The sequence below is a fragment of the Pipistrellus hanaki genome (genome assembly GCF_964339955.1).
Source record: "Pipistrellus hanaki genome assembly, chromosome: 4".
In the NCBI taxonomy this organism is placed as follows: domain Eukaryota; kingdom Metazoa; phylum Chordata; class Mammalia; order Chiroptera; family Vespertilionidae; genus Pipistrellus; species Pipistrellus hanaki.
This window is the reverse complement of record NC_140506.1, coordinates 84,740,062-84,757,100: the sequence shown is the minus strand read 5'-3', so window position 1 is coordinate 84,757,100 and position 17,039 is coordinate 84,740,062. Positions and strand designations below refer to the sequence as shown.

Sequence of the window (17,039 nt, the reverse complement as noted above, 5' to 3'; positions counted from 1 at the left end):
TTTTTTAATGAAATTGGTTACTAATATTTAAAATAGAAAGGTTTCATACAAAACCAGACCACTACTTTCTCATTTACAAATAAGAAGACCTGATGATATTAGCTCTGCATTCCCATTCTCTACTGAGGAGGACTGCCCCCTCCCGGCATGGAGAGGATTATGGAGTTGTCACAGGTCCTGGGTTCCTCCATTGTCCCCTCACTCAGAAACTCAAGTTCAGAAGCTATTTTTCACATAATTGGTGCTGCCTTTCTTGTGCCCAGTCTGCTTCACCCATTCACCCTTCCTTTCTGGCTTCTATAATCATCTGGGTTTGCGAATCTCAGCTTATAAACATCCAAGGTTCAGACCCCCTCCTGCAAGAATTCAAGACCCCCTGATTCTCTGGACTCCCGATGCTTCCCTGGACCTGCTACTGCAAAAGAAAGTGGCCGCCAGGGGTACTCACCCTGCTGATGGAGAAGAGCAGCCCCGGCCGGTCCGAGCAAATGCCCGTGAAACAGAAGCGCAGCTTCCAGTAGAAGAGATGCTCCCAGATGAAGGTGATGAGGCTGAGGGCCATGGCGGCCGCCAACATGTAGAACACTCCTGCCATGTTGTCGATGTCCAGCTGACTGCTCATCACCTCGTTCTTCTCGTGGTGGCAGATCCCTGTGAGCCACAGTGTCTCCAGCTCCTCCATCTCACCTGCACGGAAGACACGGCCCACAGGCAGTGAGAAGGGGGGCACGCACTCTGGGGCAAGCATCTTTGGGTGTGGGATACTCATGCATGACCTGTGGCTGTGTGACCTGGAGACAAATTACTGAGCTTTCCTGGTCTGCATCACTCACTTGTTGAGTGAAGGTAATGATAACAATACCTACTTACTGTCTGTTGTAGGAAGGTGAAATGAGATAATGTATAGTTTGGCACAGTTCCCTTTTTTGTTTGTTTGTTTATGTCATTATCATTATGTTCTGCCCATTCTATTTTTTTCTATCTTATCCCCAAACATACCCAATCCTGGAGCAGGCTAACGGCAGCCAGCTATAGTGGAAAGACCTGCAGTCCAGGCATAACTAGCTGTGACTTTGGAGCTACAGTTATCTTGCCTGTGAAATGGGTATATTTCCCAGGTTTGTGGTGAGGATCAAATGAACTCACAAACATAAAATTACAAAATGTAGTGCCTGAATCACAGGAACCCATACATTGCAGCCTTTGAGGTACTGTTGTGCAGAAAATGCCCAGCTCAGTGCCTGGCATACCATCGTCCTCAAATGTATTAGTTTTTTTCTTCCTCTTCCTTTAAAAGAACATCCAGGATTATCCCAAAAGGTCACCCACAAACAATGCATTAGGCCTCAAAGCATTGATTGAAAGGAAGCATCCCAATCGGCTCTGAATGGCCCCTTGCAAATTAAACACCTCCGGCTCCAGTAAGCAATTAAAGAAGTGAGTAGGGTTTTCAAAGGAAATAAGGTAATAGGCATGCTTAGCACTATTTTGTCTCCCTTTTACGTACTTTCTATCCAGTTGCCACTTAGGAGGAAATTTTCTGATTTGAATGCCTAGCAATCACACTAACTGTAGCAATTCACCCAACTATGGCACTTAGACTAGGATTCAGCCTTTACACACTACCCTCCAAGCGCAGTGAAAATCAAGGAGGTTGCATATAATGCTAAATGGAAGCTAGAAGTGTGTGTGTGTGTATGTGTGTGTGTGTGTGTGTGTGTGTGTGTGTGTGTGTGTGTGATCTCTAAGATACAAGAGACATGCAGAGCAAAACAAAGGAAACAGTCCACCTGATTACTGGCCCCCTCTTGAAGAACTTAATAAAATGACTATTTTCATATTGCTCTATTGCTCCCGTTTTATGTTTTGGGGAATCAGTGTGTACCGCTGGAGCTTTGTTCTAGCTCTTGACTGATTCAATGGGACACAGAAAGCTAAGTCGGCAGTTATTGTTTCTTGACCTTTTGAAGATGTTATGAGTTTTCTTCCGATCTAGATGGCAGCTGTTATTAGAAGTCGGCTCATAATTACTTGCTATGTAATTTCTATTTTCTCTCTACTTGCTTTTGTGAATTTCACTTTGTGGTGTGGAATCTGGGTGTGGGTTTGTTTTATTTGCTCTGCTTTTCAACCTGGTGAAGCGTAACTTCAATTCTGGAAAAATCTCATTCATTGCTGCTTTGCATATTAACTCTCGCCATCCTATCTTTAAAAAAAATTAATGGACTTTCATGTTTAGAGTAGAAAGTACAGTTTCCACATACTCCTAGCCCCCATTCCTCACACTTTACCCCATTAACTTCTGACACTGGAAGTGGCATTTTTTTTTTTTTTACAATTTATGAATAAAGCTTGATACATTATTATTAACTAAAGTCCATAATTTAAATTGTGGTTCATTCTTTGCTTTGTAGGTCTGTGGGTGCTGCTGATTACGAATGCTAAGCATCCACCATTGCAGTACCATAGTGTATTTTCACATAGTGCTCCAACTATTCATCTCTCCCTCCCTCCATCCCAACCCCGGCGATCACTGGTCTGTTAACAGTCTCTCTAGTTTTGCCTTTTCCAGAACATCATATGGTTGGAACCAGAGTATGCAGCTTTTTCAGACAAGCTTCTTTCACTGAACAGCATGTACTTAGGTTCTTTTGTGTGTTTTCAATAATTTGATAGCTTGCTTCTTTTTATTGCCGAATAATAGTCCATCACATAGATGTATAGTCTGTTTGTCCATTCACCTGCTGATGGACATCTTGGATGCTCCCTGGATTAGCCAGTTATGAATACAGCTGCTATAAGCCGTCATGTGCAGGTTTTGTCTGTGGGTGCAAGTTTTCAGCGCATTTGGGTAAATGTCTAGGAGCATATCGCTAGATTGCACGGTGAGGCTGCTAGCATGTTTAGCTTTGTAGGAAACAGCCAAACTGCCTTCCGAAGCAGCCGTGGCATTGTGCGTTCCCACCAGCAGGGAATGGGGTTGCTCCACATCCTCACTCGTGCAGATAAATGTTCTCAGCGCTTTGTATGTTACCCATTCTAATAAGAGTGCGGTGAGAGGTAACACAGTTCTCTAATGACACACGATAATCCTGTCTTTTTTCCATGTTGACAATTTTGTTTAAGCTCTTCTGGACCTTCTTATCCTATCCTCCAGGTTATTAACTTTGTTTGAATAGTTCCCATCCCTTTATCTCTCTGTCCTGGTGTTAGATGATTTGCACATTTTCCAGTTCATTTATTCCTTCATTAGTAATATTTAGCTTTATGTATTAATTTTCATCTATTTTAATTGTGACATTCATCTGGCTTTTTAAAAAAAAAAAGTTCTGCCAGTTCTTTTGATCGTAATGTCCTACTCCTCTGTTATTTTTAAAACTTTTATATTTAATAATTTCAACCCTACAGCCTTTGGGTTATTCTCTGCCCTGCTTCCTCCCCACTCCCTTGGTTCTTAAGGTTCCCGTCTTATCTGTTGGGTCTGCTGCGTCACATGGTGGATTACTTCCCTGTGACATTAGTCACTTTTGATTGTGAGCTCATCTTCAGCAGATTTGTTCTCCCCCTACACCCAGAGGGCTTCCGAGCTACAGATGCACTCCTGCCATTGGGTTCTGGGTTTGCTTCCATCATAGTCCAGGGACTTTCAATGCACCAACATTAGTATGCATTTATTTTTTTTTTTACTGTAATTACCACACCATTTAAGTAGTATACATTTAGACCTCCATACTCATTTTGGTGTTAATTTCTCAGAGCTTCAAACAGATGGCAAGCCTTCCTGTACTTGCTTTGCTTTGATGGACAGTTTTTTCTAATCTCCTTTTCACAGATGCGTTGACTCCTTGGAGGTCTCGGACGTATGCAGTGATATCATTTTCTGCTCCCTTGCATGTCCCAGGGCCCCAAGTGGCTGTCAAAGCCCGTCTCCATTTAACTGCCGCCCCTCAGCCAAAAAGTGCCATGGGAACATCTGAGTCCCCTCTGTTTCTGGCGCCTAAGGAGTATGTGAATGAGTGTATGTGCAATTGCATGTAATCCTGAGTTCTGAGTTTGTAGCATGAAATGGCCCATGAGCCTTGGGTTTTCCATTGTACCACAACCACATACGCTTGTATAACTTCTGTAATCAGGATTTAAACCGCATATGTATTTATGGAAGGAGAAAATAGGAAATGTGCATCTTTATAAAGGCTTCATAAGGAAGGGTGCTGGTTACTCAGTGGCGCAGGCGAAGGGATGGGAAGTGCTATCCTGATTTCAAATCCTTTCCTCCCAGCAGCTCTCCATACTTCCACAGAGTTGCAAAGGTCATGGGAGACCCTGTCACATTATCTCATTGTCCACTCAATGCCACCACCTCCTTGTTCAAGAATTACAGTAGGGCTTCGCCTTCTCAAAAAACTCTGAGGCCATCCCCTCAAAAATACCGTGTGCCGCTGGCTTCCCACACTTTGGAGTCTGTGGGGACACAAAAATAGGTCTTTTCACCATGTTCTGTCGCACTCCCAGCGCATTTTCCTTTTGGTGTTGTCCCACAGACAGCCAGGTTTGTGCGCCTGTAACGGGCTCCGTCTGGGTATAAGACGCATCGCCTTGATTCCTTTCAGAATGTGAATATAAAGACTTTCCCCTGCCCTCCACCCAAACAGCCCCTCTTTCTTAGAATAAGTCCACCAGGTAAGCCAGACCCACATCTGGAAAGGAGAACAAAATGCAGTTCTCAATGCCAAGTGCAGCCCGTTCCAATCGCTTTCCAGTCATTCATTTCTTGCCTCACAGCCTTCTGCAACGTGTGTACTGAACTGCAGTCCAAATACTTTCTTATTTCGTTTTTAATTTACTCAAGTACATTGTAATCTCCTTGAGGGAGTCGAGGGACCATGTTTTATGATTGTGGTGTTTCTCGTGGCCTGCAGCACAGAGCAAGCGCTGAACCTGTATTTTCCCTTTGTTTCTTTCCTTGCATCCCCAGGTGCACACTGGGCAGCAATGCAAAACGCCCAAGTCTGCTGGGTGAGCGTTTCTGCTGTATAAATAGAGAAAACGCAGAGCAGGAGGAAGCTTGCAGCTGGCCCCAGTGCAGGAGGCTGGTCGCCTGCATGTCCTCAGCTGGCAACGCAGCGAGTGCCATTTCTGCGAGGAGCAGCGCTGTGATGTTCATCCGGCTGTCAGTGGCTCCGTTACAAAGAGGCCGTGATCCCTGTCGATGCGATCTTGTACACGGGAGCTGGTAAATGGGACAATTAAATGTCTCTCCTGCAGCGGACTCATTCCTGCTGCAAAGACAAAAGCTAAGCGCTCTCTTGGGGGGAGAGGGAGCCTGAGCAGCGTGGAGTTTGAAGCCAGGCCCCCGTATTGTCTTACTCTCTGCCCCTGAGAGCCCAGAGCTCTCTTCCTGTCTATGTACATCTCTAGTGACAGACAGGAAGCTCACACACACTTGAGGATGCCTTTGTATCCATGGAAGTTAGACCTGTTCAGAGGATCTTCCTATATCTATCTTCAGGGGAGAAGGCCTTGCCAGCATGGGTCTCTCTGCCAGCCTCGAGTTCTGTGCCCTCCTAGGAAGGCTATGTGTCAAACCAGGTGTCACAGACCTCTCTCTTCCCTAAAGCCACCAGCTAAAAGGCACCGTGGTGGGGCTTCCCGAAGCAGGAGCCAGAAAGATGTAAAGTCTAGAAGGGAAGAGGCAAGGATATCAGACAAAGCACTGTGCACACAGTATGGCTGAGACTGGCTGCCATTAGCATTTTGGGTGATGCTGCAAGAGGCTGCATGAAACATACAGAATTGGTCAGAGTGAATCCTGTTTAGAAAGGACACAGACAGCGGGCCCACCCACCAGCATGGACTCTCACATCACCCATCCACTCACTTACAAGGCAGAAGCCACGACTTTCAGATTTGCAAAAAGTAAGGAATGAAAATTCAAGTAGGCACCCTCCAGCACATCATCGGAAAGGTTTCAGGTAGAAAACACTGGAATGAGCTACAAATGGTACTGCCCTTTCCCGAAGCTTTGGGGAGCATATTGGATCATCCTGTAAGGGCCACATAGTCACAGGGGGTGGTATGAGAACCAGACTGCCTGCATTCAAATCCCACCTTCAACAAGTGCTACCCACTTCATCTTAATCCAGATACTCCTCTTATATATCCATCTCCAACCCATTCATTTATCAACTTTCCTATTCTTTGGTTTAACAAAGTTATAGAAATTCTCTTCTCTTTCAGGCACTCTACTAGAATTTTCAGAAATTAAGCCATGAGCTCTCATATCAACTTAATGTGGCTGATGCCATTATCACACCCATTTTACAGATGGCGCCAGAGAGACTAAGGAGCCTGCTTAGTCTCTCTGAGCACCAGATCTAACACCTACCGAATGTAGGACAACAGCATCTACCGCGTGGGAGTTCAGTTGGAATTCATGAGGGTGCACACATGCAGTGCCTGGAGCACACTTGTTATGCAGTCAGTATTGCTGGTGATCACATTATTTCCTGCCTGAAGCCAAGGAAGCTTGGGTAGATCACATTCTCTTTCCCATGCCCTCCCACGTTGCCTATGAGGCCAAGGATGCATGTCCAGAGAGAAGGCTTAAGGGAGGCCTCCATCTATGTTCAATGTTAAGAGAAATCAGTTCTTTATTTAGCCCTCAGACTCATTGCCCCCACCTCCCCAGGGACCGCAGTTGCTTTTCAGATTATATTTCAGCCTGTTCGGTAAGACCATCTGAGCACTAAGGGCATTGCTCCCGGAAAGGATTTGCAGCCTTCAGACTTGCTGAGCATTCACCCCCAGATCAGTGGTGAAAAGTCAGTTGTGAACCTATACCCTTTAGGCTTCACCCAGGGCCTGAGGATTTGCTGCAAGTGCATCTTCTAACACCAGCCCATACATGTACCCTACTACACATCTACATATTTTATTCCCCTGGTCTCTGGCCAAAGCACCTGACCCTAGGCAGTGATTGTATGGAAAGAAATAGTATGTGGATTTAGAAGCTGGGTTTAATATTTTGTTTCATTTCTGGTCAAGGAAACTAATGCTTTTCGGTGTATGGGCCGACACTCCAACTGATGGACAACATTTAGTTTTGACTTACTCCTCCCCACATTCATTCACTCACTCATTTTCATTCATCCGTCCATTAATTCATCCATTCATTAAAGTTCTTAAGCACTTAGCATGGGGTTAGCATCTCTATTTTTATACAGAGATGTATAACACAGTCTTTGGTCCCTATAAGCTTAGTTAGAGTCCTGAGAGACAGACCTGTAGACCAGTGCTTATGGCAAGATGAGATGATTGAATTTGCATAAGGCCATTGGCAGGAAAACAACATGGAGTGTTTTGAGATCAGAGATTTGGGAGAAGGAAGAAGTGACCAAAGAAGAAGCCTGAGGGCAGGAACTCATTGCAAAGGACTCAGCTTTCATGCTAAGAAGTCTGGGGCATCCTGGGAGCAGTGGGGCCACTGGATGAGACCAGCTGTGTGCTTGGCGAACCCAAGACTCAACTGTTGTTCACGGAAGCCCGGTGTCTCCTCACATATCATAGAAGGCAGGCTGTTACAGGTAAGTGAGGGATGAAAAATCTGAACAATGGCTCTCCAGCGTGAAGGCATGTCACCAGGAAATCCTACCCCAGAACAACCACTAGTAAAGTTTGGTCATGGCCTCAGCTGCAGGCAGAATGTCCAAATTAAACTCTCCTGCTTCCAAGATATGTAACAACTGCTATTAGTATCACCAGCATCATAACAATTTATTGTGGATATACCAGTTGCGTGGTATCATGCTGAAAACTTGACAATGGCTATATTTCGGGTTCATAGTTCAGAGGTCTCCATCTACAGGAAGACTTCCCTGAATGCACAGGGATGTTGGTAAGAGACCACAGTATCTTCTGTGACATCAAGAAAATCTGTCACATTCAAGTATAACTGTCAATTGCTTCTATGTTCTCCCCATTGGGAGGTGAATTTATTCAGGGTGAAGATCTTTCCTTGTTCTTCCTGAATCTCCAGTCCCTGGCACAGATCTTGGCACATAGTAGGTGGGTTCATAAAACTGTGTTGACTATAGCCTTGGCTGAGAGATGCAATCAATCAGAGTTTCATTCCATACACCAAAAGGCTGTGGGTTGATTTCTGGTCAGGTCACATACCTACATTGCAGGTTTAATCCCTAGTCTGGTCTGGGTGTGTAAGGAAGGCAACTGATTTATGTTTCTCTCCCACTCAATGTCTCTCTCTCTCTCTCTCTCTCTCTCTCTCTCTCTCTCTCTCTCTCTCTCTCTCTCTCTCTCTTTCTCTTTCTCTCCTTCTTCTTCTTCTTCTTCTTCTTCTTTTTCTTCTTCTTCTTCTTCTTCTTCTTCTTCTTCTTCTTCTTCTTCTTCTTCTTCTTCTTCTTCCCCTCTTCCCTCCCTCCCTCTCAAAAATCAATAAAAAACACAAATACTCTTGGTGAGGGATTAAACAAAAGTGTGATGCCCTAGCTGGTTTGGCTCAGTGGATAGAGCATCAGACTGTGGACTGAAGTGTCCTGGGTTCAATTCCCAGTCAGAACACATGCCCTGTTCTTCAGTTCAATCCCCAGTAGGGGGCGTGCAGGAGGCAGCTGATCAATGACTCTCTCTAATCATTGATGTTTCTATCTCTCCCTCTCCCTTCCTCTCTGAAATTAATTTAAAAAAATAGAATAAAAAGTGTGTTGACTATAGATGACAAGGCTTTCCTTCTTGTTTAGCTAGTGATTCACTGATCTGAGAATCAGCAAGAGACCAAGAGAGGAAAGAATCTGTGAAGTCACAGGCAAAGGGGTCAGGAATAGTCTTTGGAACTTGAAAATCAAGGCTGACCCTGGGGGCAAGCACGTTCTAAGCAAAGGTCCTAGCAACAGAATCCCATAGTTCCCCATAGGGAACCGACTTCTATCCAAAGCCAAAGACGTCAGAATGACGTTGCTGCTGATCCCATTAGGATTTGCTGAGAACACCAAGAGGGGAACTGACCCCATTTCAATTCTGTTTCATGTCCTGTTCAGGGATTGGGCACTCTGAGTTTCTCAGAAGTCCGAATGGAATTGGAAATGGCAAAGAAGTGACTTTCTTTGTAGAAAATCTGGGGCATCATCATTGGCAGGCTCCCATTCTCCCGGAGAACAGATTCAACCACTGTGAGCTCTGAACTGCGGTTGGGAGTGAGGACAGCTTGGGGTCTGCGGATTTGAGGACAATTTTTTTTTTTTTTTGCCTAGTTGCTCTGGAAGGAAGCCCCACTGATCAGATCTGGGACTTAATATGTGGCCTTGAAACAGCGTAAGGTCAGCCAGACCACCTTATCACTGCCCTTGGGACTTTAGTTTCATTAATTCTAAACTCTTGAGTTTAGTCAGATGACCTTGGATCTGGAAATAATAGCATTTGGAGCCTAGAATCTCTGTATCCATAATCTCTGGGGTCACTGAACAACTTGCTAAAGAGAAAAAAAAATACCTTTGGTGTGAGCTGGGGAGCTGGAGAGAGGAAGAATACAAGATTCTGGACACAAATAGACTAAATTTGGAAGATAAATCTCCCTTATTTAAATGTCAGAATATTCCATTTCTGTATAATGCTGAGAAGTCACAAAACTAGAATAAAAATAGGCTTAAAAATATACAGTTATATGCAGAGACAGGCTGTCTTTGGCATAAATGTTCCACCTTCCAGTTGAGGTCTCTGCTCTGTGGATGGAGCTCGAGCACCGTGGAATTCATTGCAGGTTGTTGCCATCTGGCTGGGATTTCAGAAGGCCACGTGATCAACCATGCAAGCTGGAGGTGGGTAATTTTGTGCACACAGGTCCCCAACCTGTGTCTCTTAAAGAAGAAAAAGGAAAAATTGGAGAGAGATTTGGGCAACTCCATCAGATGCCAAACAATGTACATGGTCACAATAATTTTCCATTTGAAGATAGAATTGCTGAGAAATAATTATGTGGAGTTAAGACCGTAGAACATTTTCAAGAAGTCCAGAAAATTCTGTGTTTAACAAGCACTTCTGGAGTCTGCTTAACCAATTTGTCTCTTACACATAAAGATGGTCAAGTTGGTATGACTTAAAAGGAATATGCATTTGTGAGCACAAATGAATTCATAGCAACTTTTTGGCATTGCACATTTTCTCAATCAATAGTCCTGAAATTCCTATGACTCATAGTGTAAGAGTATGAGGGCTTTTTAATATCACAAAGGGATCCTTGTGTTTTAAAAGGCTATAGATGTAAGAAGAAGAAAAAAGCATAGCAAAAATTCCACATTCCATGCCAAAATATATCTTTCTCTCAGCAAGTAAAATGACATCACTGCCTTTTAGCTTCTTTTTTTATTGAAGTGCTCTGAATAAGCTTCCTGAGACTCTAAGGTCCTTAAGCAGAGGAGCTCATGCCCGTTTTATCTGCATTCCCCTTGCTAGGACAGTGCGAGTTTAATGGGTAATCAAGACTTGGCTGTGGCATGAAGGATAAAGCAGAGGAAGCAGAAAGAAAAGCAAAGGGGAGAGGAAATAGAGGGGACAGAGAAAAGAAGGAGAAGGGTGAAGAACAGAAAGGGAAGAAGGGGGGTCGGTTCTTCTCTGGCTTCCTCCCTCCTTATCATAGGTCAGAAGTACTGGATGGCAGAGAGACCAGAGCCAGGGATGAGTGGGAGATCATGTGGGGGTAGGGGAGTAGTTACATGCAGATTCCAACTCAGGTAAGTATGCAGGGCAGACACTATTGACTTTTTGCCCCTTTATACTAATGATGCAGCTGAGGTCAAGTGTGAGGAATCAAGGTCATGGATAAAGGAAGCTGGAGAAGAAATCTGCATCTCTAAACTATTGGCTATTTGGGGCCACCATTCATTATGATTGTACAATGATATCCACCCACACAGCCACCAAGGAACACACGCGGAGTTCAGTTATGCAAGCCTGCTTTACTTCTCTCCTAGAAGATAGAAACAGAGTGTGCAGAAATTAGAGGAGCCTCATGCAATACTGGTGGGAATGTAAATTTGTTGTACTTCTGAAAACTATTTGGGAGTATCTACTGAAGCAGAGTATATGTGCACTTATGGCCCAGCAATTTCATTTCTAAGTATATTCCCAAACAGCTAAGTGCCTACGTGCACAAAAATGTACAAGGATTTTCAAAGCAGACAAAAATGGAGACTAACACAGTGTCCATCAAAGCAAATATATAACTAAATTGTAATATGTTTGCACAATGGAATGCTATGCAGTAATGAAAAATAATAAGCTGTAGTTAATTCATTAATATGGACTAATGCCACAAAAGATACACATGAATATATGTTACATAATTCTACCACTTATTTGAAATTCAAGAAGCAAAAGCTGTCCATGAGCAGGGAGGACAGAGTGGTGTTGACTTTTTGTGGGGGATGTTGGCTGGGAGGGGCCATGAGGGAGCTTTTCTGGGGTGCTGGCCATATTCCAGAACTTGATCTGGATGGTAATTATCCTACCTAATATCCTACCTAATAAAAGAGTAATATGCAAATTAACCCACCAGTCACACCCACCAGCCAATCTGAGCAAGTATGCAAATAAACCCAACCAAGATGGCCATGGCCACAGAGAGCAGGAGGGAGGCTTGGGTTTCCCAGGCAATGGAAGTAGCCAAGCTTTCCTCTTGCCCTTGCCGGCCTAAGCCTCCACTCAAGGCAACAAAGTTTCAATTATAGAAGGTAAACGAATCCAAACAGAAATGGCTGCAGCTACAAAGCCGGAGACAGCAGGATGCTAGGGTTGCCCTCAGCAACAGGAGAAGCAAAGCTTTCTGCACACCCTGGCTGGCTCAGGCCTCCACTCCAGGCTACAAAGTTTCAATTATAGAAGGTAAATAAATTCCAATAGAAATAGCTGCCAGCCACGGAATGAGCAGGAGGCTTGGCTCTGCTCCAAGCTACAAAGTTTCAATTGTAGAAGATAAATAAATTCCAGATACCAGGGCCTTCACTTGGGTCGCCAGGGGGCGTGGCTGGCCTGCAAACCACTATAGGCCCCTCGCTCAGGCCACCCTATGCCCCAAGGGAACCCCTACTCTGATCTGGGACACCCTTCAGGGCAAACCAGCTGGCCCCCACCCATGCACTAGGCCTCTATCCTATCTAATAAAAGAGTAGTATGCAGATTGACCATCACTTCAACACACAAGATGGCTGCCGCCATGTGCTCAAAGATCCTGCCCCCATGTGGACACAAGATGGCCACCACAAGGTGGCCAGCAAGGGAGGGCAGTTGGGGGCAATCAAGCCTTCAGGGGAGGGCAGTTAGGGGTGACCAGGCCGGCAGAGAAGGGAAGTTGGGGGCAAACAGGCCGGCAGGGGAGCAGTTAGACACCAATCAGGCTGGCATGGGAGTGGTTAGGGGGTGATCAAGCTGGCAGGCAGAAGTGGTTAGGGGCAATCAGGAAGGCAGGAAGGCAAGCAGCTGGGAGCCAGCAGTCCTGGATTTTGAGAGGGATGTCCGACTGCCTATTTAGTCCTGATCCCAACGGGCAGTCGAACATCCCTCAAGGGGTCCCAGATTGGAGAGGGTGCAGGCTTGGCTGAGGGACACCCCCTCTGCCCCCTTGCACGAATTTCATGCACCAGGCCTCTAGTACAGTGGTATAAAAATTGCACATTGTGCCAGATAGTGAATATATGTTACAGTTTATAGAAGGCAAAAATAGAATAAGAGTGGCATACTAGAGGTGAAGGTGTTCTTGCATTTTGGGAGTCAAGAGAGGGTATAATAAGGAGAGTGGACAGAAGCAATATTTCTATCCAGAAAAAGAAACACCTTTTCTAGAAATATGAACTATTTACAAAGGGGGGAAAAAAAGAGTTAAAGAATCAAAAGGTATATTCTATGATAAATTCATCCAGATTCTTGGAATTATTTTAAGATAATTTTTAAAGAATACATTTTTTTTCACTTTTATCATTTAAACCAGAGGTCAGCCATCCTTTTTCTGTAAAGGGCTAATTGGTAAACTTTTGCAGCTTCCTTGAGCAGATGGTATCTGTCACAACTGCTCACCTCTGCTCCTGCCGCACAAAGGAAGCCACAGGCATGCCGAGTGCACGGATGATATGTCTGTGTTCCAACAAAGCATCATTCACAAAGCTGGCAGGGAGCCACAGTCCATAGATCATTATTTAAGCAATCAGTAAAGGGAGCACAATTATTTTTAAGAAGAATATATATAGGAATAAGAATAAATCCCAATTTAAGATCTTCACCCTTGTTATTCCCTCTGATACACAATGGCTATTCTCATACCATTCAAATTGGTGAGGTTGGTGCCATCAGAATCCCAATGGAAAGAGGAGGAAACTGGCTGTTAAAAAGGGTAACTTTCCAAGGTCATGGAGCAAGTAAAAATCACTTCTTGTAACCCAAAGCATTTTGTTCTTAGTGGCACCCCTGATGCTACATTTCTGACTTTGCATGTGTGAAATAATAAAAGTTTTAACAATTACTAAGAAATAGGAAATGTTCATGAAAATGTATATGTAAAATAGTTAAATGGTCAAACACTAGGTGAAAAGACAACACATATCTCCACCCTCCCGACATTCACTAGTATTCAAAGGAATTCAAATGAAGGCAACCCTGAGATAGCACATCATACCTTCTATAATAGCAAAAAGAACCACAATGCTCAGAGCTGCTACCTTGTTCTGAACTTGGTACAGTGACTCACTATTAATAGTAAATTTATTTGGCATCAACTTTTAGGGGCATTAATATGACTATAAATCAAGATTCCTAGGGATAGTTATAGCCATTTACCTTTCAAACTCCACATTTCAGAATTTGTTACCCAGAGAATTAAAAAAAAAAAAAGGTATGAAGATGTTCCTTCCATCATCTATAATAATAAAAGCATAATATGCTAATTGGGCCGGATGTCCTTCCGGATGAAGCGGAGGCTGAAGCTGCGGGATCGAGGCAGCAGCCTCAGCTGTGAGGGAGGGATCCAGGCAGCCATGGCTATGAAGGCCTACTCTTACACAAATTTCATGCATTGGGCCTCTAGTTATCTATATGAGCAAAAAATGTTTAACATTAAGAAAATAAAATAATGAGATATTATTTAATAATTAATATGATATTTTATGCAAAAATTAAAGTAATTATGAGGACCAGAATATGTAACATGAAAAATGTTTAAAATATACTGGCAAGTGGAATAGCAGAATATAAAAGTGTACATAACCAATAATTATTTAAAGAAACATGTCTGCAAGTAGCAAGGATCAGAAGATAATTATATATTGAAAACAATTATATTGGGGTGGTGGATTGGGATGCTTTTCTATGTCTATTATAGTGCTTTGCCAAATCAAAGTGTTTTTAAAAATGTAGACTGAGGGAGTCGGGGCCACTGTGTACTCATCCTGTCACTCCTACGTGAGGTTCTATGACATCAATGTTTGACTTACCAGCAAGACCTTCATTATGTTGTATTTCAACTTTAATGGTTCTCTTGACATTTGGTGTTCTTGATTTGAGCCATCCACTGATTGTCAGGCATAAGTGTGGCACTGCAGCCTTGTTTCAATACTGGTGTCAGACTGATAGTAAACACTGCAACTGCAGATCTCAAGGGACCTATTGGAAAATTCCCTGAGAATGTACACAGATAAATACCCTTGGCACTTCAACTCAGAGGAGCAGTCAACGACTCTCTGAAATATTTATAGATTTTATCTGTTTCTTAAGTAAGTACTGTTTCATTATTATTCTAAATATATATCTCTAGTTAAAATTAAGAAGGAGGTAAAGAAGTCTAATTTTTATGGTACCATCTAGTCACAACCCAATGGCAAATAGGCCCTTTAGTTCTACTCTATGCTTAAGATAGACACTTTCTTCTGTTGAAAAACTTCATTTCCATATATTGTAAGTAGTTTGCTCTGAACTAGTTTCTGGGTCATAGGAGGTATCCCTTGCTGAGGCATCAAAAGTGTTATTAATCACCCACTTTGGGTTTATATCATCAAAGATGCTATTTTGTGTATAAATGAGGTTCAGGTGCATGGAAAAAAATTAGACCCAGTCAACCCAACGCCAGGAATGATCTCAAACCAAACCTGCCTGGTGGTTTCAAATGGGTCCACATTCACATGTGTATGGGATCAGGAGAGTCAGCTGAGCTGATCCAAATATGGTTTTGTATTGGACTTAATCAATAAAAGCAGTGGCTCATTGTCTACCCAAATGGGGGTCTTTCTGTCTTGCCTGCTTTATTTTTTAACAGTTATTACATGAAAATGAAAACACTGGAAGCAACAAACACTTTCATGTCTATTTTTTTTTTCTTTCTGAAGGAGGGTGCTTGACATTCAAGCCTATTTGATGACTTCTGCCATTCACACACCACCCCGTATCTCCTATGCTCCTATTGTAGTCTCTGTGTACACCTCCAAGTTCCACACTATTTTGTCTCAGGTTTTCACAATTACCTAGGGCTCTGGATATGGAAACCCAGTTAGGAGCCTGAGAGAAGGAAGACGAATGAAACAAAGGGCCAACATCTACTTTCATGGACTTCAAACGGGTGAACAGTTGGCCAGGGTCATATGTACATGGTACTTGCCAATCAGATAATAAATGCTTCTAAATGCTAAACACTGTTATTCTAAAGAGTGGCTTTTAAACCTTTTTTAATATATATTTTTATTGATTTCAGAGAAGAAGAGAGAGGGAGAGAGTGACAGAAACATCAATGATGAAAGAGAATGACTGATTAGCTGTCTCCTGCATACCCCCTACTGGGGATTGAACCCAAAACCTGGGCATGTGCCCTTGACCATCATCGAACCCGGGACCTTTCAGTCCACAGACTGACGCTCTATCTATCGAGCCAAATTGGTCAGGCCCTTAAATCTTATTGTGTATTAAAATATCCCTGAGTGGATGTAAAAATGACCCAGGGGGGTAAAATGTCAGTATCTGCATTTTCCACAGGCTCCTCAACCAAGTCTGATGGACACAGAAGTGACACAAGCATCTTTATAGGTAAGGTTACTGTTAAAGGGCAACAGAACAGGAGTCTTTAGTTATTTTTATATTCCGCCACCTTGAGCTTTGAAGCTGCTCAGTTATTCTCTGTTGGACGCAGGGCTACAGGGAGAAGGAATGAATGAGCAAATGGCATTGTCAATGGCATCTGGTCTTTGCTAACTTGATTAGACGTGATTTACAGATTAGCCTAGCTCAGCCCAAAATCTGATTTCTGCCTTTGAAGTCTCAATTTGATTAAAACACGTTTAGCAAGAAACAATAACTTTCTGAAATGCCAGGGATTATGCAGCTCCGAGGAGCTCTGTGGAAAGTAAGCAATTTGGGCGACCAAGTAGGGTCTTTGTGAACCTGGAGAGGCTGCCTGTGCTGGGGCCGAACATCTGACTCGTCTTAATTACATTCTGTCCTTGTTTCATTCCTTCTCATTTCTTGCTTCTGGGCCCTGAGTTTTCCCCTAACTGCCAGGGTTGACTGATTTCAAAAATTAGGTTGAGCCTATTCCCACGGTGCCGGGGCCCGGGGCATGGACAAGTCTCCTTCTCCGTGGAAAAATGGAACGAAGTGTAGGTCACTCTCTCTCCCACCCTCAACCTTTGTCACCAAGTCATTTTTCCCAGCATTCTCTGCAGGGGACAGATGCTGTTCCTTCAGGGAAAGGGAAGGACACTGAATCTGGATTCTGACTGGTCTGTGTTTCAATCACAGCTTTGCCCCTTTCCAGATGAGAAAACCTGCTTTAGGGACGTCGATGAGGGTGACAGCAGATGAAGAAGCAATACTGCATAATGATTAAATCAAGGCTTTGGAGCCCCCTTGCCTAGGTTCCAATATCAGAGCTGCCTGACACTACTAGCTCCACAACTTATTTAACCCACCTGTGACTCAGTTTCCTCACAGGCACATAGGGACTAATAATCATAACTAATGCCATTTAATCATGTTGAAGATTGAATAAAATTAATACA

At 43.4% G+C, this 17,039-nt stretch overlaps 1 protein-coding gene across 1 annotated transcript in view; it reads right to left on the bottom strand.

Annotated features, from left to right (window-relative positions):
• The window catches only part of GRIN2A (glutamate ionotropic receptor NMDA type subunit 2A), a 361,366-nt gene that overhangs the window by 16,078 nt on the left and 328,249 nt on the right, over positions 1–17,039 (bottom strand). Inside the window, exon 13 of the mRNA XM_084881099.1 lies at positions 449–687. Within this exon, the coding sequence (XP_084737225.1) occupies positions 449–687 (239 nt within the window). The remainder of the gene's footprint in view (positions 1–448; positions 688–17,039) is intronic.